This window comes from Monodelphis domestica, chromosome 2, assembly GCF_027887165.1.
Source record: "Monodelphis domestica isolate mMonDom1 chromosome 2, mMonDom1.pri, whole genome shotgun sequence".
Lineage (NCBI taxonomy): Eukaryota > Metazoa > Chordata > Mammalia > Didelphimorphia > Didelphidae > Monodelphis > Monodelphis domestica.
In genome coordinates, this window is record NC_077228.1 from 45844554 (window position 1) to 45865459 (window position 20906).

The following is a 20906-nucleotide window of genomic DNA, read 5'->3' on the forward strand; positions in this document are numbered from 1 at the left end:
TGAATGATATGAGGTCAATTACAGGATTTAAGGCATCAGAGGTAAGTCCTGGTGATCACCATGTCTCCAGGAATGTGAAATTTGATCTGATTCAGTGAACTCATCTTTATTACTATTTGGGACAAAAGCCTTCACATTTTTCATGGTATGCAGATCAAATGTTAACCTGGGTGTTTTGGTAAAATATTGTGATAATTTCCAGAAAGTCCTTATTGATTGTCTAATGATAGGACCATGTGGAGAATAATCATATTAGCTAGTGAATGTATTGTTTTAAGGACTGCAAAGTACTTTATTTGAACCTCCAAGCAACCCATGGAGTAGGTATCCCTGATTTTATAATTCCCATTATGTAAATGTGGAAACTGAGGTTCAGAAGTGGTAAGGGATTTATCCTTCATCCTACAAGCTTGTAATTATGGTGGAAGAGATTCAAACCTGGCTTTTCCTGACTTATAGAATTGTAGATTCCAAGCTGGAAGGGATCATGGAGGTCCTGGAGTCCAACTCTTACATTTTATAGCTGAAAAAACTAAGGCTAGAGAGCTTAAAGATTTTATACATAATTGTGGGAGTTGAATCTAGGTCTTTTCATTTGAAATTCAGTGTTCTTTCTCCTGTTTCACAAAATATTTTCCTTAAATTTCCCTCAGATGCATGAGTAAGAATTAAGGAAGATCTAGGATTCAAATCCAGGTGCCCTCATTACACATTTAGAAATTTCATGATAATATGCCTCTACTCCTGCCTTCTTTAATTTCTCTCATCAATATTCTCTTAATTTGCTTTTAAAACCCTTACCTTCTATCTCAGAATCAATACTGTATATTGGTCTAAGGCAGAAGAATGATAAAGGCTAAGCAATGGAGGTTAAGTGACTTGCCTAGAGTCAGATAGCCAGGAAGGATCTGAAGTCAAATTTGAACCCAGGACCTCTCATCTCTAGTCCTAAATTATTTTAATTTCTAATAATGATTAACAGCTTCAACCCCATTGGCACTTTAAAAAATCTAGCATATATTTTTAATATTGACTATTTTTTAAAATTGAGTTTCAAACTCTCTTCTTCTCTCCCACTCCTCCACTCTCCCTCAGATGCTAAGTAATATGATATAAATTTTACATGTGCAGTCATGTAAAACATTTTTCCATATTAGTTATTTTGTAGAAGAGATCACAAACAAACAAAAAAAAAGAGGTGAAATACAGTATGTTTTAGTTTGCATTCAGATTTCAGTTCTTTCTCTGGAGGCAGATAGCACTTTTCATTGTGAGTCTTAAGATTGTTTTGGATCACTACATTGCTCATATCTAGGGCATTCACATTTGTTCATTAAGCAGTATTGCTATGACTGTGCAAAATGTTCTGGTTCTGATCACCCCACTTTGCTTCACTTCATATTAGTCTTTCTAGGTTTTTCGGAAATCTTCCTGCTCGTCTACTTCCTCCATAATTACTCTGTCCTCAACCACTTAAAATTGACATCCACTCCAGTCTACTCAATATAGAGGTAATCCATAAGTATCTCTCTCCCACAGGTTGCCAATGATCTCCTCACCAGCAAATCCAATGTCTTTTCATTTTTTCTCAGTCTTCACTGAGGATTTTTTATGAAGTTGCTGACCAATTTTTCATGGTGCTGACCAACCCTGCTTTTTGGATATTTTTCTCCTCCCTTGGAATATACCACTGATTCTTTTATTCAGCTTCCAGCTACTCTCTTTCTATCCTCCTTGGTCAGTTTTCATCATTTCTCCCAACTCTTTCACATGGGTGTTACTCGAGGGTCTGTCTTTGTGCTTTTCTAATCATATCATTTTTTGTCATCCACAGCTTTGACCACCAAGAACAAATTTCCAGATCATTCTGAACTCCATGCCTACATTTCTATCTCCTAGATCTCTCCACCTAAATATTCAACCCTGAGACCCAAAGTATCAAACCTCAAGCCTACTTATTTTTATTCCATTGTTTCTGTCATGATGCCACCATTCACCTAGTCTCCCATATTCATAACCTGAGCATTAGTTATTTTTAATTCTTTTCTCTCATTTACCTTTCATTTTGAGTTCATCACCAAGGTCTATGGTTTCCTTCTCTGCTTTTATCTCTGAGCCTTCTCCATTCCTTAAGGAGGAGTGAACTGCATTGCAGGTCCTCATTACCATCTTGCTGGCCCATTATAATGATGGGTTTTTCTGCCACCTAAGTTCTATAGGATTGCATATCTCAGAGTCACTACAGAATGCTGGGACAATAAGGGAAAGCCTTATAGAGTATATAGGACTTGATCTAGTTCCATAAAGGACTTGGATAAATGGGAATGAGAGTGAAGGGTATTCAAGGTCTCAGCAAAGAAATAGATGCATAAGAGGTTACAGCATGTTTTGGGAACAGTGAATAGCCAAGATCAGCTCCTGGTATCTCTTACATTGATTTGGATAATTTGTTCCAGTATGCCTGTAATTTCTAGGGCTGCTTATTTTATCTTTTAAAAGTCTCCCAGCACCTAAGTCCTCTTTCTTGAGTTCACAGAAATAACCAGAAGCTCTTCAGTTTGTTCTGTAAGGACTCCAGAGTATCAGTAATCAGGGCCAGCTGCATTAGGCAGTTTTGGATGGAAGTAGAGATTTTGTTCTAATCAATTCTGGCTTTTTAGTACCTTATAAATCTTCCTCCAAATATACCCTGTGACTGGAAGAGGAATAACTCAAAAGAATCTGAGCTATGTGTGGGGGTTGAAATTCATAGATTAATAGAATTGTCCAATTTTACACTTGGAAGACTTGTTAAAAGTCATCTAATCCAACATCCCACCTGAGAAGGAAGACCATTTACAATGTACTTGACAGATAGCTATCTACCTCCTACCAAAATTCCTCCAATAAAGGAGAGAGAACTCTGTACCAGGGTATCTTATTCCACCCTTGGGCAATTCAACTTAATAGAAATGATTTCCCTTTACTGATATTTGCCTTGGGTATCCATCCCTTTGTCTTGTGAATGAGTCTTTTCCTTTATCTGTATGATAATTGTTCAAGTATTTCATGGGATTTCAAATTAGAAGCTACTTTAAAAATCATTTAACCTAGGTCTGAACCTGTGTACTGTGAACCTTCACTGTAGAGTGATTTCAGGGATCCATGAACTCCAAAAAATATTTTTTATAACTATATTTCCAAATATTTGATTTCCTTGAAATTCTATGTGTTTTATGCATTTAATAGCATTATTCTGAGAAAGGGTCTAAACAACTAAAAGGGCTCTGGTCCATACATAAAAAGGACAAGAACCCTGGATCTAGTCTAACTCTTTCATTTTACTATTAAGGAAACTGAGGCTAAGAGAAATTAAATGCAAAGGGCCATAGTGGTTAGTGTTCTGGCTTTGAGGACAGGAAGACCTGGGTTCAAGTTTCTTCCCAAACATTGACTAGTTATGTGAGCCTGGCAAGTCACTTACTACAATCCTCATCTGCCAGTGAAAGAGGTTATATCTTACTACTCTATATACAAAAATGAGTAAATATAAATACAAAATGAAACAGTTTAAAGGGGGAAGGAGCATTAACAACTGAGATGGTGGTGGTCAGAAAAGACCTTATGTAGAAGGAGACATCTGCAAGGTATCTGGGAGGGGATATATGAATTCCAAAAAGTAGAGATAAGGAAGGACTATGTTAGTGACATGAGAAGACACCTGTGACTGGGGTTCAAATTTTTCTTCAGATACTACCCACATGACCATAGGCAAGTCATTTAATTTTCCATTCCTTAGTTTCCCCATCTGTAAAATAGGAATGATTGTAGTGCTGATAAGGCAGTATTATTGTGAGGATCAACTGACATAGTGGATGAAAAAAGCATATGTAAATATGACTTAGGATCATGATGATGAGTTGCCTAAATTCAGATAAATTTCAACCTGGTTAAAAATGATAGAATTGGTTCTGAAACCATATCTCTAAACCCAGTACTTTTCCATTCTATCACAATTTCCCTCAATCCTTTCAATCATTCTTAATAGATCAGACCTTCCAGACTCCTCTATATCCTATAAACTCTTTGACTGTGTTCTAGTATGTACATTAAACTCAAATCCTCAAATGGATTTCTTCTCTCATCAGTTTGAATGACCCTTATAATAATGAAGTCCACAACTCATTCCTTCCCACTCATCCTGTACTAACTTTTGCCTGTGTTCATCCATAAATTAACCACAGGGTATCCACCCCAGTCCAGATGCTCAAAGCCTTATGTAGTTTCTCCTGACATCAAGATGGTAGCAGTGAAGCACTTTTACTGTCCACTTCTCATTAGCCACATGACCAGCAAATCATCTTTTTCTGTTATATAATTCCCTGATGGCTTCTCCTGTACTTCAAAATTCTCCATTCATTATAAACTGTAGTCAGTTCAAACTCCTCTCTCCTCTCTCTTGCCTTCTGTATGATAATCCTTTTCAGTTCTTCAGAGACTGTTGTGCTCCATGTCTCATACCATGCAATATCACTTATATGACATTTATGGAATACTATTGTCCTATAAGAAATAACAAGCAAGATGATTACAGAGAAATCTGGAAAGACATGAACTGATGCAAAGTGAAATGAGCAGAACCAATGTTACAGTGTACACAGTGACAGCTATATTTCTTGATGAACAATTGTAAACGACCTAGTGGTTCTTAGCAATGCAGCAATCCAAGATAATTCCAGAGACTTATGATGAAAAGCATCATTTGTACTCTGAGAAGGAACTGATGGAGTCCAATGAAGAATCAAACATACTATACTTCATCCTCTCTCTTCTTAATGATTAATATGGACAAATAAGTTTTATGTGATTATACATGTAAAATCTATATGAGACTGCTTACCATCTCAGGGAGAGAGGGGAGGGCAGGGAGGAAGTGAGAGAGTGAGGGTGAGAAAAAGGAAGGGAATTTGGAATTTAAAACTTTAAAGGATAAATGGTAAAAATTGTTTTTATATGCAATAGGATAAAAATAAAATATTTTAAAAGAAAAATATACAATGCCACTAATAGACTATCAGTATTAAAAAGATAGGCCATAGAAAGAGCAGATGGAGTCCAAATGCAAATTAAAAGACACTGTTCTTCACTTTATTTCCTCCTAAATTTTTTTTAATGTAAGCAATGTGTCTTGTTGTACAACACAAAGAACAGGGAAATATGTATTAGATGATAATATATGTACAATCTGTATTATATTACCTGCCTTCTTGAGGAAGGGTGGGAGAAAGTGGGGGGGGTATTAATTTCTTGTTGAATAGGAGGGTTTTGAAAAGAAGTAAGATTAATGATAATTATATAGAAAAAGGAAGAAAAGAACATTGACAATTCATTTAAAAATACAAATAAGAGAGCAAAATAAAATACAGAATAGTATTAATAGTATTAATTCTTAAATTCTTAAATTAATTCATAAATAGTATTAATTCTTCTCAAGATCTCCTTGGCAAATATCTAGATGGTGTAGGATGTAGGATTGTTGGATTTGTAGTCAGAAAGACCTCAGCTCAAAACCCACCCAGGTGCTTATAGAGAGTGTAACCCTGGACAAGTCATTTTACCTCTCAGCCTCAGTTTATTTATGTGTAAAATGGAGCTAATAATAGTGCCTCACAGTTTTGTTGTTCAGATCAAATGAGATAATATATATCCAATGCTTTGCATACTTAAAAATGCTATATGACTTCTGTCTTTCTGATTAGAAGGCTGGAGGGTGGAGCAAAAACTCCTCCCATTACCTCTCTTCATAGAGGATGCAAAATCCTGGCTATTTCTTCATTAGCTACCAGCTACTTTGTTTGCATTAGATTCCAACATCCCTCTTTTCTCCATCTTCCTCCCCACATTAGCCTGGGATCAGTTCATTACCAGGAAATCATCTTGAAGACTACTTCAGCATTTGTATTGAAATTTCATCAGTACCATCAGCTGCTTCTGTCCCTCTAACTGGAAGGCTAGAATGGGGAACAAAAAACAAAACTACTCTAGAGAGCTCAGAAGTCCCAGCCATGACTTATTTGCCAACAGCTGTTCTACTTGGTTTTGACTCCAAAATTGTCATCATGTCCCAGGTACCATCTAGTGCCTCTCTACCCCTTTAAGCTTCCTTTTGTATATTATCTTCCTTCATTAGATTGTTGGCTCCTTGAGAGCAGCAACTGTACCTTTTCTTACCTGCATCCCCAGCACTTAGTATAGTGCCTAAAATACAGTAGGTGATTAACAAATGTTTAGAGTATTTATTGTTTTATCTGTGACTTTGAGAAGCCCATTTTCTAGTTTTCATTCAAAAGCTGATAAAAGTATTAAATAATATGAAATGAAACACAAATTCCCCTTGGCAATCCACTCAAGACATTGCCCTCTCCCCTTTCCATTGGTCCACATTCATTGAATACAATTGTTCTATTTTCTAGAACTCTGTCTAAATGTACTTTCACACAGTCTACATTTCACACTTATCTATGAACCACTATAGTAAACTTTGTCAAAGGTTTAGCTGAAATCAATATATACCGTGTTTCTGTCATTCCTTCTGATCTACCATGTCTTAACTCATTGAGGGCATGACTTAGCAGAAAGTGTTCTGGATGTAAAGTCAAGAAAGGCCTTGATTCTAATTCTGTGCCTTGGACATGGTGGCTTTTGACCATTAACAAATCGCTTTATGTCTCTGAACTTGTTTCCCCATCTACAAAACACATAAATTATTTAAGTATGAGCTAGCTCTAGACAATGATTTACATTTGGGTCCATGGTTTGCATTTTACAGAAGGTCATCCTTTTCTGATTGGGCTGTGGGACCCCCCTGGTTTAGGGTGGGAGGGTGAACTCATCATGCCCATTGATAGAGTTGTGGAGAGATATTGATATAATAGTGGGGAAAGCTTTTGAAAGGATACTATGGAATTTATGATGAAGGCAAGAAAGAACAGTCACAGCTATTTAGTTGCCACCATGATGAAGGAGGGAGATCAGATAAACTATCTTAAAGATGCAGACCATCTATTTCAAAGGTACAGCCTGAGATCCAGGAGGAAGGTTAAGCATCAATAAAGGATTAGGAGTAGTTAGAGCAGGTAAAAGTAGTTCCATTATGGGGAGGAGCCAGAATCCTGAGGAGGAGATCCCAAAAGAGCCTCTTGTGTAGGTTTGACTGACCTGGTAAAGCTATAGATATGGTAATTTGCCAATTTGGGGGGATGGTCTATAGACCATAATGGGCTTACAAAGACAGATCCTCAGGACATTCAGAGACTCCTCAAATCAGAGCACAGCTGGAAGCCCTCCTGACTAGAGCTTATTTGTTTCTGATGAAGCCTTTTGAGCAAATCTGAGCTAGTGAGGTCAGAGCTCTGGATGCACACTCTAATCTCACTTCCCTCAGCTGTGCTTGCAGAACAAAATTATAATACAAGAATTCAGAGGTTTATTCAACTCACATTGTTTAACCCTCACCTTCTGTCCTAGTGTCAATTCTAAGACAAAGGAACAGCAAGGGTTAGGCAACTCGGTTTAAGTGCCTTGCCTAGGGTCACACAGCTAGGAAGTCTTTGAGGTCATATTTGAACCCAGTCCTCCTGACTCCAGGTCTGGTGCTCTATCCACTGTCCTACCTAGCTGTCCCCACAACAAGCATTTATTAAGTACTTACTGAGTGTCAAATAGATAGAGGTGATGTGACTAAATCTGAAAAGCTGCCTACCCTAGACCTAAAGGCACGGGGCATGTTTAGCCTGGAAAAGAGGGATCTTGTGGGGTGAGGGTGGAACATGTTAGTTGTCATCAAATATTTGAAGAGATATAACAAGAGAGATTAGATGTGTTCTTTACTCCAAAGGGAAACTATAGGAAGTAAATTTAGGCTTGACATCAGGAAAACTTAATTTTCCTTCTAGGGGAAATGGGCTTTCTTAATAGGTAGTGAATTTCTTTTTATTGGAGGTTTTCAAGTGGAACCTCTTAGTGCCCCAGACAACTATCTCTCTATTGTTTTATCTGAAGAGTTAGTGGAGGAAGTTTACTTCAGAAGTCCCCACACCCAAGAAATCACTGGTCTAGCCCGAGTTAATAAATAATTCAAACAATGTTTGAATGTTTCAATGTTTCAAACAACTGATTTACAAGTTGACCTTTGCAACTCACTTTGTTTATAAATTAGAGACTTCCCCAAAAATCTTTATGTAATGTTGGTTTGGCTTGAGTTCTTAGTGTATTCATCATTTTGGCTCCTTGTAATCATCATATTCTTCTCTAACTGCTCACAGGTCATCTGTTCAATGATCTGCTATGGATCAACATCAAGACAACTGGTTTTTCCTTACATTCTCTTTTTTGAAAATTGATACTCTTCAGTTTTTGGTCATTACTCCTGTTCTCCAGAAATTCCCAGAGATTGTAGTTCCCAATTGTTCTGTTCTTGATGATATTCTCTCTTTCTTTTTCTTTCTTTCTCCTTTTTTCTTTCTTTCTTCCTTCCTTGTTTGGCAGGGGGCTGAGAGCTACATGTCTCATGGCCACACATAGTAAATATACCAAAAGGATTTGCCTATCAGGTAAACAATGCAATCCATTTTGAGATGTGTTTCAAAGACAATTTAGAATTGAGGCATATGTCTATATGTTGCTTCTCTGCTGTGAAGTGAGCATTATCCAAAGTCAGTGTTTCTAAAGAGCTTTGCTCAATAGTTTATAGGACACTTTGCTATTCTGTCCAGTCAACTTGGCCTTGTCTTGCTCAGTGGAAGAAGGTCTAAATGTTATCTTAGGGCATTGGGTCAATACTTTATCAGTCTGGGCTTAGGTAGGATGTAGGTAGGATAGTTAAGTAGGAAAAACTGGCTTCCCTTTCAGGTTAGACAAACTGTTCCCTTAATCTGACTCAAGAATTCATTTGTCCAGAACTAGTTTGGAATCCACAGATACCACGCCGGGAGTGAACTGGCCAGGATCCAGTTTTTGTTCAAATACTATTGATTGATATCCTCTGGAAGAACAAACCATGAAAATCTTCATTAGCAAGAACTTTCATCGATCACCGGAGCTCTAGTCAAGTCTTTATTTTTTCAGGGCAAAGGGGGGAAAAAGTCTCACTATGGATTTCTCTAAACAGAATCCTGAGATTATGCTAAATTTAGGTTTCACCATTTAGCACTTCTTAGGATCCCTGCTGAAACTAATAGACTATAAAGTTAGAAAAGGAAAAAGTTATCATCTGTGTGAATTATTTTCAAAAGGGCTCTCTTCATTAAAACTGATTTTGTTTTAAAATCTTATTTTAAGAATGGGTCAGGTCATTTCAAGGTCAGTCTCTGTTTTGAGGTTTATTTTAAATATTTCATGGGATAATAGATTTGGAACTGAAAGGGGCCTCAGAGACGAAGCATTTTACAGATGAGGAAACTGAGGCAAACAGGGATTAAGTCATTTTTCCAGAGTCATACAGCTAGTAAGAACTAACTAAGCAGAATATGAACCCAGGTCCAGATCTACTGTCCACACTGTCTCTGAAAATTGATGAGAACAAAGCTGTATAAATACTTGGAACATCTAAAATGGTCCAAAAATGGGTATCACACAGAGAGGCATATAATGGATATGGGGAAAAGGATGTCATTTGGGAAATCTATGTAGAAAAAGACAAGCTGGTCATGTGGAAGGGAACAAGCAGTCTTATAGTGTCTACCTTCTATGCTAAGCACTTTGTGAATCTTATTTGATTCTCAAGAAAACCCTGCAAAGTTAATATGCTGTAATTTTGTAGCCCCAATTCCAGTTGAAGGAACTGAGGCAAACAGAGGTTAAGTGACTTGCCCAGGATTACCCAACTAGAAAGGAAATATCTGAAGCTGGATCTGAATTCAGATCTTCCTAACTCCAGGTTCTGTATTTTATCCATTGCACCATTGTGAAGAGGATGAGAGACTAACAGGTAAATAGCTAATGTACTTTAATGGTATCCTTGCTATATTAAGAGAAAACAAGAAAGACCCTGAGCCCTTTGGGTGGATCCCCTGTGGCAAATTTATGCAAGAGTACAGACAAGAGTTGCTCAAGATGGACAGACACAAAGGGATTGAGATCTGCATCTTGGAGGGAACATACTCCAAATCAAGAAGAACACATATTCATTTGAGCAGACTTATATTTAGGAATTGAATAGCAGTTCAATTTGGAAATTCCAGGGGAAATATGCATGCAGCATTCCAACTTGCAAATTGCTTCCCATAAAATATTATTACATAAAATCAAGGTTTTGCAGTAATTATTACAAAGTAGAAATTCACTGATAGATGGCAGGGATCCATTTTATTGCTTTTCTTGGTCCCAGAATGTGTATTCATGCTTCAATATGATGGTGAGATTAATGGAAATCTCAGAAATCAATACTGAAAATTCAATAAGCCCAACTTTGATATCTTCTTAAACCTACCCCTGTGTTGGTCTAAGCATTAAACTCTGGACAGGGCTAGGCATGTCAATGGGATTGAGTTAAAAAATGTTTAAAATATATCAGTGCTATTAACTAAAAATTTGTGGCACCAGTCAGCAAACAAATGTAATCTGGGATAAACCTTAGGACAAACAGGTAGTCATTTTCCTATTAACAAGCATCTATTTAGGGCAGCTAGGTGACTCAGTGGATTGAAAGCCCTTCCTGGAGATGGGTGGTCCTTAGTTCAAATGTGACCTTATATACTTCCTACCTGTGTTACCCTGGGCAAGTCACTTAACCCTTATTACCTAGCCCTTACCACTCTTCTGACTTGGAACCAATACACAGTATTGATTCTAAGACAAAAAGTGAGGATTTAAAAACAAAAACAAAAGCACAAGCATCTATTAAGTACCTACTATGTACAAGGAGCTGAGGGATTTTTCTTTTGCTATTATGAAATAATGCATTGTCTCTGACTATTTTTATTCAGTTAGGGGCCATTCGATGTGTATGGATAGGTAGACTGATTGATTGAATGTAAGAAGCAGAAGTGGGAAACAGAGCATCCTGGGAATCCAGAGGTGGCATAATCCATTACTGGGCAATTCAGAGTTAGTTGTATGTCCTCACATAACATTTTAATTTTTCCAAGTTTTGTAACTTTAGTAAAAACACTGTCTCCAGACAGTGGTCTGACACTTTGACATCCTGAAAGTAACTGCATGAGCAGGGAACACATTCTTTTTCCCATGGGGATTTTGAGGAATTATTCAATTTCTAAGGGGGTAGTGGGGGTGAAGGACCCTTAACATCAACTGCAGTATCCATAGCTTTTAAAGTCTGACTCATCTACTTCTTCTAATCTCCCAACAACATAAATAATACTCCTTTCTTGGGTGTCACCCTGTTGGAAAAAACAAAACAAAACAAAACATTTCTCAACAACAGTAGACCCTGCTAGCATTTGTGGATAAAATATGCCCATTTTTCTTTTTCTCATACTGATGGACTGAAGTAAAACTTCAATAAATCAGAACATTTGGGATGTCGGAGTCCTGATTAGTTCAATTTTCTGCTTGTTTGAATATTAATCAGAAAAGTAAATGTTTATTGAATTCTTACTGTAGACAAGGTACTGGTCAAGAGGCTATGGGGGATGCACAAAAAATGTGCCCTTTGCATATTGTTCTCCATAGAAGAAACATCTTGAATAAATCAAAACAGAAAAAAAGAAAAGTATGGCATTGGTCCTGCCCTGTTTAGGGGAGTCAGTGTTGCAGAGTAGAAAGTGTATTGGGAGGACAGCTGTGTGGCATAGTAGCTAGAAAGCCAAGCCTGGAGAAAGTCCTGAGTTCAGATAGGACCTCAGACACTGCCTAGCTGTGTGAGTCTGGGCATAAGTTACTTAACCCCCCTTGCCTAATCTTTGTTGCTCTTCTCCCTGGAACATACTTAGTATTGATTCTAAGAAGATGAGGGTTGGTTTTTTGGTGGGTTTGTTGTTGTTTTTGTTTTTTAGCATGTTAGACTTGGATTTTGGAAAGAATCCCAGCTCTGCCTCCAAATTAGCTATGTGACCTTGAAGAAGACCAACTAGTGGTGGTCAAATAGAGATTGGCTTAGCTGGCTTAGCTAGCTAGACCTTTTCGTTTCTCTCATAGCCTGTTATTATTACTTGGTCTCTCTATCCTAATGTCTTGTTCCTTTAAGCTGTCCATCACATTACTACCAAGGTAGTTTTCCTAATGTATAGTATGATTATGACACTTCCCTGCTCTTAAATCTTCCATAGCTCCCAATTGTTTACTGAAAGCCTTAAAGTAAATGTGGGTTGTCACTATTCTTACAGAGAAAAAAAAAATGAGCTCGTTAGCCTGCCTTTCACAACCTATCAATCTGATTCTAGTCTACCTTCTAGTCCTAGTTCATGGTATTTCCCCTCTGACAAGTGTTCTTCATGTACCTCTTCTCCCACTGGTGAATTCTCAGAACCTCTATTTGGAAGAAGGATCCAGATTTATCATTCTTCATCTTCCAATATTTGTCACCATATCTCTCTATCAATTGCTTCTCCCCCTTTGTAGTCCTCTTCTGAATCTAGGCTTTTCCCCCATTAGTATATAAACCCCTTAAGGGTAGGGATGGTCTTTCTTCATTGCTTATATTTATATCTCCATTGCTTAGTGCATAGAAAATACTCAATCAGTGCTTATGGACTTGACCTGAAACTCTTTCTGAATATCTCCCTCTGTACTCTTCTACATTATGCCTCAGATCCAGGAAAGGTCTTTCTTCCTTCCCTCATTGCTGCTTATTAAAATCCTTTCCAGCTTTGGTGCTACCTTCTCCATGATGCTTTTCTTGAATCCTCCCAGATAGGAAAACCCATCTCTTTTCTCATACCCCTCTTTTTTATCTCCTTTATGCCCTCATTATATTTTAATTATTTATATATGTATACATGCATATATATACATGTTTTGTACATATGTGTTCAATTATTAGCTCTCCTCACATGAAATTACTTTGTATATATTTTTATTAACTTAGTTATATTCATGTTGTTTTCTTCAAATGGAATGTAAGCCCCTTCAAAGTAGAAAGTCTTCCATTTTGTCTTTGTATGTATTGAGTTTGCAATCAACTAAAAAACACCCAGGTCCTTTTGTAAAATTATTTAATTTTTAATCCATTCAAAGATCTGTCTTCTTTCTCTCCCTTCACAAATCTCTCCCCCCATTTGAGGATGAAAGAAAAACAAAATACTATCAAAAACATGTATAGTCTAGAAAACCAATTTCTGCACTGGCCATATCCAAAACAATATGCCTTACTCAGGACTAAGTTCTTCATTTCTAACAAGAAGTGTTTAGAAATCCTCTGGAGTCAAGGTCAGTCATGAAATTGATCAAATTAACTAATTCTTTCAGAATTGTTTGTCTTTGCCATATTGTTGTCATGTAAATTTTCCTGCTAATTCTGCTCACTTCCTTCTGTCTCCATTCATAGAAGTCTTCCAGGGGTTCTCTGAAGTCATCTTCTTCATCATTTCTTATAATACAATAGTGTTCCATCACATTTATATACCACAACTTGTTTAGATATTCCCCAAATGGTGGGTACCTCCTCAGATTCCCATTCTTTGCCACCTCAAAAGGTTCTATCAACATTTTTACGTATCCTTAGTTGGAGTTTATTTTCTTGTTGTTCAGTTGTTTTACAGTTTTGTTCTACTCTTGTTGACCCTCTGTTGTTGGTTTTTTTTTTCTTTTTCAAAGATAGTGCAGTGGTTTTCAATTTCCTTCTCTAGCTCATGTTATAGTTGAAAAAACTGAGATAAAGGTCAAGTGACTTGCCCATGGTCACATAACTAGTAAGTGTCTGAGTCCAATTTTGAAGTGGGGAAAATGAGTCTTCCTGACTTCAGGCTTGGAATTTTATCTACTGCACCACATAGCTGCCCCAGAGTTTATATTACTTGGGACTAATCCTTCCCTTAATTTACCTTTGAATTCTCTATTCTCTCTTTTCCCTTTTATTTTCCTCTTTAGTAAAATATATTTCTGTATCCAATTGTGTGTGTGTATGTTTGTCTATTCATCCCTTCTTTGACCAGTTCAGATAAGAATAGGGTCTAGATGTCCACTACTCCCCTCTGCTCCCCCTTCCTCCCCATCTTCGTCCCCCCTAGTTTGTAGAGATAGATGTTTACTTGTGCACCCTGGTGATGTGAGACACATTTCCCGGACTTTCCTTTCCCTTCTCTTCTAGTTTATTCCTCTTCCCATGCCCCTGGATCTTTTCAGACAGACTATTGCCCAATCATGCTTCCCCTAAACTATCCTTGTGCATTCAGTTTTTGGAATAGACCATCAGACAGCATTTAGCCTTGCATTTTTTTTCTTTATTCTATTAAAGCCAAAAGTTCTAGCATTTGGATCCTGTTTATAAGGTAGTGTAAGCCCTCTAATGCAACCCTTTGATGCAAGCGTGTCCCTCTAGTGAAGAGGCTAAAACGGACCTGGGTTTTCAAGTCTTACCATTTCTTCTTCTCTTCCTTTAGGAGCTTTTGTTGTATGCTGGACCCCTGGGCTAGTAGTCTTGCTCCTGGATGGCCTTAACTGTACTCACTGTGGCGTGCAGGATGTCAAAAGGTGGTTCCTGCTGCTGGCCTTACTCAACTCCGTCATGAACCCCATCATTTACTCCTACAAAGACGAAGAGATGTATAGCACCATGAGACGGATGATCTGCTGCTGTGCTAATGGCGAAAACCCAGAGAGGCGAACTTCCAGGATCCCATCCACTGTCCTGAGCAGAAGCAACGACACCTCGACGAGTCAGTATATAGAAGATAGTCTTAGCCAAGGGACCATCTCTAACAAAGGGCACTCCTGACTTTGGGACTCTTCTTGTTCCCCCCAATCTCTCACTGTCTCTCTAACATGGGAATGATGGTCACCACACGGAGAAAACCCCTTAGAAAAATCCATGTCTAGAGTGCTTATTTGTCTTTAATGGAGACCAAGTACAATATCATTTGAAGTCTTAATAAATCAGTGCTAGATTTTTTGAAAGCTAAGCTTTAAAAGCATACAAAGTATGCTATCAAGAGAGGACACAAGCCGTTTGGAAAGGTCCCAAGAAGAGCAAACAATACAGTGGAATCATGTCTATTATTGCATCTTTTACCCTTTCATGCAATCTAATCCCATCATACTTTTTTGTTTCCTGAGCTGTTGCATTTTTAACTAGTTTTTTTTTAAATGTCTTCTAAGGATAGAATCAAAAGATTTTCGGCTGGGAATTCTTCCTCTAGGGTCCATGGACCTTAGATTTCAGGAAGGGGGCAGGGCATAAATTTGGATGGCAAAAAAGAAAAAATGACATCTTTATTTCCAAATTACTAGCTTTCTTTGTATTTCACTTTGTAGGTTTAAACACAGGATCCAGAGAAGGAGTCCATCAGTGTTACCAGATTGCCTAAAGGGGATCATAGCACTCACAAAATTTAGAATCATGGTCTCAGACACTTCCCAGCTGTGTAACCTTGGGCAAGTCACTTAACCCCTATTGCGTAGCCCTTACCACTCTTCTGCCTTGGAACCAATATACAGTATTGATTCTAGAACAGAAGGTAAGGATTTTTTTAAAAATGAAGAATCCCTTCTTAAGACCAAAGGAAGATTTTTGACCCATTTTCTATATTTGCTTGCCCAATCCTATGTAAATGTATGTAGTTAACACTTCAAAAAATGTTTCAGAACTGAAACATAATTCTACAAATGAAATTAGTACCAGCAGGTGAACTTTTAATAGGAACCCTCCCTACAGTGAGAATCAGTATAGGTCCCCAGGTACAAAACTCTTTTCTTTTTTTAATCAAAATCTAATGTAAGTTCTGGGTTCTGATGGATTGTTTAACTGAAACAGTAAATCTTTTAAAATAGAAGTTGCCTTCAGTTAGCATGCACGTGTGTGTCTGCACATATATATGCATGCATTTAGATTTCTTAATCGAAACACTGGGATGCATTCCCAGGCCACCCAGTTTAGAAGACCCTGTACATTCTGCATCACGATTCACCCTCGGTGGTCTAAGAAACAAGGGCTATAACCAGCAGGACCCCCTACCCTTTCCCAACGATGTGCCTTGAGGAAAGAAGAATAAAGTAATGCAGGAAATCAGGCTGAAGCCATTCCTTGCAGGGTCCCTTCTGATTCAAGGCATTGGGTCTGATATGCTCCCCCAATTCAAGTTTCTGCTTCCAGATGGTTGCCTGAGTCTCTCAGGATGTTTCTCCACTCCTCCCATTTTGCAGTAGACTGCAGACAAGCTTCAAGTGGTTGCTTTTACCTGTGGACTGAATTCCGATCAGGGATAGATTCTGAGTTTTTTCTCCTTGGATGAGCCCAGGATGTCCTGAAACAAATCTGTTTATTACAAAGTCTAGAGCATCAAAAGCACCATAGGCACCATTTTTATAGATTTATAAAGCATTCTGATTTTTTTTAAAAGTGTGATGTCAAGTTAGTTTTCATAGTATTTATGTGGTTTGAATAAGAAGTTTACATTTTTATTTTGGTTGTTGTGATATAACATAGATGAGCAAAAACTTCTTGGAATGAGAAGATTTAAAAAGTGGTGTTCTTAAATGATCTAATAAAGATAGGATGTTCAGATCCCAAGGTGTAGATCACCCAATCCCACTGCCACCCCTCAACCAGATACAGAGAGTTTGTGAAGTCCTCTATAGACCCACCATTCCCTCTTTCCCCTAGACTCCCCCCCCCCCCCCCCAATAAAATATGACTTCTTCAAAGTCAGGTTCAATTCTCTTTTGTTAAAGGTCATTGTTGTTGTTTTTTTCTGACTGATTTTGAAATGAAAATGTATCAGTGTTAATGACAGCACGTTTCTATTGCATAAGAAAAATCCAACCTTACCACGAAGTGCAATCCTGGGATGTTTTATGTTGGCATTTCAGAGCTGCAGCTGGCCAGAGGGTGGAGAATGGAAATTGAATTCCAGTCCCTGAATAGCCACTAAGGGATCTTTAAATGTTTTATTTCAAGGAAACAACCATTTTTCCCCCCTCCAGCAGCAGCCATGTCATATTTAGGCTGGTGTCTGGAGAGGATTCAAAGCATGGTGGCTTGAACTGGAATGATCTTGTTTGCATTTCTGAGTTTGAGTGTGTGTGTGTGTGTGTGCACGTATGCGTGTGGTGTGTCCGCCCGTTTGTGTTTCAGCAGGGAGACAAAAATTTGAAGATCATTTGCTAAGAAGGGTTCAAGTTCTAGGTTGGATGCTTAATCCCTGTGTGATCTTGGGCAGGTCACTATCACCCTAGGTCTCAGTTTCTTCATCTATAAAATGAAGGGGTTGATCTAGGTCCTTCTCATCTCTAAATCTAATTCTCTGATCCTCGGTCATAAAAATTTGAGAATTGAGAAATATTAGGATCATGGGTGCCTAGATTTAGAGCTGAAAGGATCTCAGAGGTTATCTAGTCTAATTTCCCCCATTTTTATAGAGGAGGAAATTGAGGTGCAGAGAGGTCACACAGGGATTAAGTATCAGGAACAGGATTTGAATCCAGGTCCTCCGACTTCAAATTCATCCAACATTCTTTCCATGGAAACATCTTATGAATCACTAGAAACGTTCAAGAAATAAACCAATAAGCATTTCTCTACAAGTAGTTACAACAATCAAGGAAGGATTTTTTTTTCCCTTCAGCTTCCAGGATTCTTGAATGACCTTTAAATTTTCAAGATGATGTTAATATTCAAAGTAGGGTAGAAATACTGGTTCCTCCAAAGTAGTTTGTAATTCAAAACACCTAGTATTCCTCATCCAAGACCAAGGATTGTTCTTCTTCTGTTTAGAATCTCAAGAACTGTATCAGAGAATTCCTTTAAACGTCTACTGATAAGTAGAATCTGGTCCATAGTATAGACTGTCTAATTAAAAATAAAGACTTAAAACAATTAGTTATTGGAAGCTTCTTGAAATTCTGAGAAAAGCAAAGGGTTTATCAATCTGGATAGCAATTAAATCAGATGTTGGGATGTATGTGTTTTGGGAGGGATTATTCATAATGTGTCTTTATTCAAAGAAGATAAAATCCTTACTAGCTCATTAATGATTTCAATATTGGGGTTGGCTAGAAGAGAGTATTTAGTAAAATGCATAATATAATAATATAGAGGAATATTATGTAGAGGAATAATATAGAGGAAAGAGCAGTGAATTTGGAGAGGACCCAAGTTCAAACCTCACCTCTGCCATTTGCTATATAGTTTCCTCATCTGAAAATGAGGGGTTTATACTAAAGGCTCTTTAAGATCCCTTCCAGGTCTATGTCTATAAATTTTATTAGTCTGAAGGCTGGTTTTACAGGTCCTCTACAGTCTGGCTCTACCTGATCTTTCCACACTCATCAATTACTCTTCTTTACTCAGATAGTTTAGTGCTCCCATTTTCTCAAATGATCTTGTGTTTGCCTACCTCCAAGACTTTCACTCACTGTTTCCTTTGCTTTGAGAGCCCTTCTTTCCCTGTTTCACCGGTTGAATTCCTGTTGTTTAGTTGTTTCTGCTCTTCATGACCCCATTTGGAGTTTTATTGATAGATACTAGAGTGGTTGGCCATTTTCTTTTCCATCTCATTTTATAGATGGAAACTAAGGCAGACAGGATTAAGTGACTTATCTAGAGTCACACAGCAAGTAAATATCTATGGCCAGATTTGAACTCAAGAAGATGAATATTCCTGATTCCAGGCCCACTGTTCTAATCCTTGTACCACCTAGCCTCCCTTGAATTCCTACCCATCCTTTCAACTATCTGAATCTCCTTGCCTCTCATACTTTACACAGAACATGGTTTTACCCTTCTCTGCTATGCTTATAATTGTCTATTCTCACCCTTTTCTCACTACTCAAATGTAAGCTCCATGAGGGCAAGAATCATGTCTTCTATTTTCTGTTCTAGATTCACTTAATTTAATGGTTTTTTTTTTCAGTTTAGATTATTTATTTCCCCTCCCTCTCACATCCTCATTTCCTACCCAACAATAGCCAAAAAAGAGAGAAATAGACACTTTATAACATATACATAATCAAACAAAGGAAATTTCTGCTAGGAAGCTTCCTGGCTGCCTTTCTATACTGTCTTCCCCCATTAGATGGTAGAGCAACAACTATCTTTGTTTTTTCTTATAACACTGTTCCTGGCACATTGAAGAAGCTTAATTAATATTTATTGACTCTTGCACACCTTGCTCTCCCATAAATGATCACCTTACCATCATATATGAACAAAGATCTTACATGATGAAGGACACACAGAAGGTGTCCAAACAATACACATAAAGAGGGAAGAACCGGGAATATTTATGCTTAGGGCACAAGCATAGCACGTATGGCTAAGGCAGCTCACACCTTTGACAATTCAGGGTTGTTGATGTCCTCTGCTGAGCCCAGAATGCAGTTTTCCACCACTCTGTTGGATACATTCCCTCTGTTTGGAGTTCTTTTGCTGGTTTTGTGTTCCAGTTGCCTCTGTAACGGAGGACTAGCCACCGAGCCCAGACCTAGTGAATACACAGAGAATTGTGATGCTATATAATCAAACTCAGGAGCTGGAGGAGATATGTTGGAACTGGTCTGGTCAGCTAACTAATCCGGCCTGGGAGTCCTGCTGATCGACTGCTTGTTTGGAGGCAGAACTGGGAGCTAACCTTGGCTTCTCTCCCTTGGTTTGGTCTCCTTGGGGGGGGGGGGGTGATTTGCTTCCTCTGCCCACGTTCCATAGAGACAATGTTGTAAAGGGAGAAGCCTTGGGCACTCTTTTTTCTGATGCCAACACATGGCCCTATGAATACAAATCTTGATCTTTCTCCTTTTGTTTTAATGAAGGAGATGTATGTATCTGGAAGCTATTACCTGGTGAGTTTCAAAAGATCAAGAATGTGAGTGGATTGAGATGCAGCAAATAGGAGAGTCTGGTCCACCTCAGTTCAGTAGCCAGCGCAGCCTCTGCCTTGAGGAGCAAAGAATAACGTTAGGGGACATTTCCCAGTGGAATGACATTAGGAGACATTTCCCAGTGGAATGACGTTAGGGGACATTTCCCAATGGAATGACATTAGGGGACGTTCCCAATGGAATGACATTAGGGGACGTTCCCAGTGGAATGACATTAGGGGATGTTCCCAGTGGAATGACATTAGGGGACGTTCCCAATGGAATGACATTAGGGGACATTTCCCAATGGAATGACATTAGGGGACGTTCCCAGTGGAATGACATTAGGGGATGTTCCCAGTGGAATGACATTAGGGGACTTTTCCCAATGGAATGACGTTAGGGGACTTTTCCCAGTGGAATGACATTAGGGGACTTTTCCCAGTGGAATGACATTAGGGAACGTTTCCAGTAGAATAATGTAAGGGGTATTCCCAACAATGGCTGAGATAAGAACTCTTCTGGTAGCAAAGATGCCTAGGATGTGACTTTGGTAGGACCAGTTCTATGCTGAAACTATGTGAAGTCTGAGCCTACTCTCCCAGAGACTGGGATGGCATAGAGGGGATGCTTACTTTTTTGTTCTTGCTATATATTTGAAATAAATATCTTTTTGTAAAAGTTCATTGATATTAGTTGATTAAATGGGGCCCCAGTCCCAGCCAGCTGGAAGGTGCAGTGGATAGAGCATTGACTTCAAATATGGCCTCAGACACTTACTAACTCTGGGCAAGTGATTTAACTTCTGTCTGCCCTCTGTTTGCATCTGTAAAATAAGGATAATAATCTACCTCCCAGGATTGTTGTGAAGATATGAGAAAATATTTTTAAAGTCCTAGCATATAGGAGGAATTATATAAATGCCAGCAATTGTTAGTATTTTTACTGTTATTATTCAC

The 20906-nt window shown here is 38.3% G+C and overlaps 1 protein-coding gene across 3 annotated transcripts in view; it reads left to right on the plus strand.

The window, feature by feature from the left end:
• LPAR3 (lysophosphatidic acid receptor 3) overlaps positions 1-17971 on the plus strand; it is a 141924-nt gene extending 123953 nt beyond the window's left edge. For all 3 annotated transcript variants that reach the window (XM_007480596.2, XM_007480597.2, XM_007480598.3), the window contains one exon: positions 14538-17971. In XM_007480596.2, coding sequence (XP_007480658.1) covers positions 14538-14872 — 335 coding nt within the window. In that variant the 3' untranslated portion in view covers positions 14873-17971. The remainder of the gene's footprint in view (positions 1-14537) is intronic.
• Positions 17972-20906: the final 2935 nt, after the last annotated feature.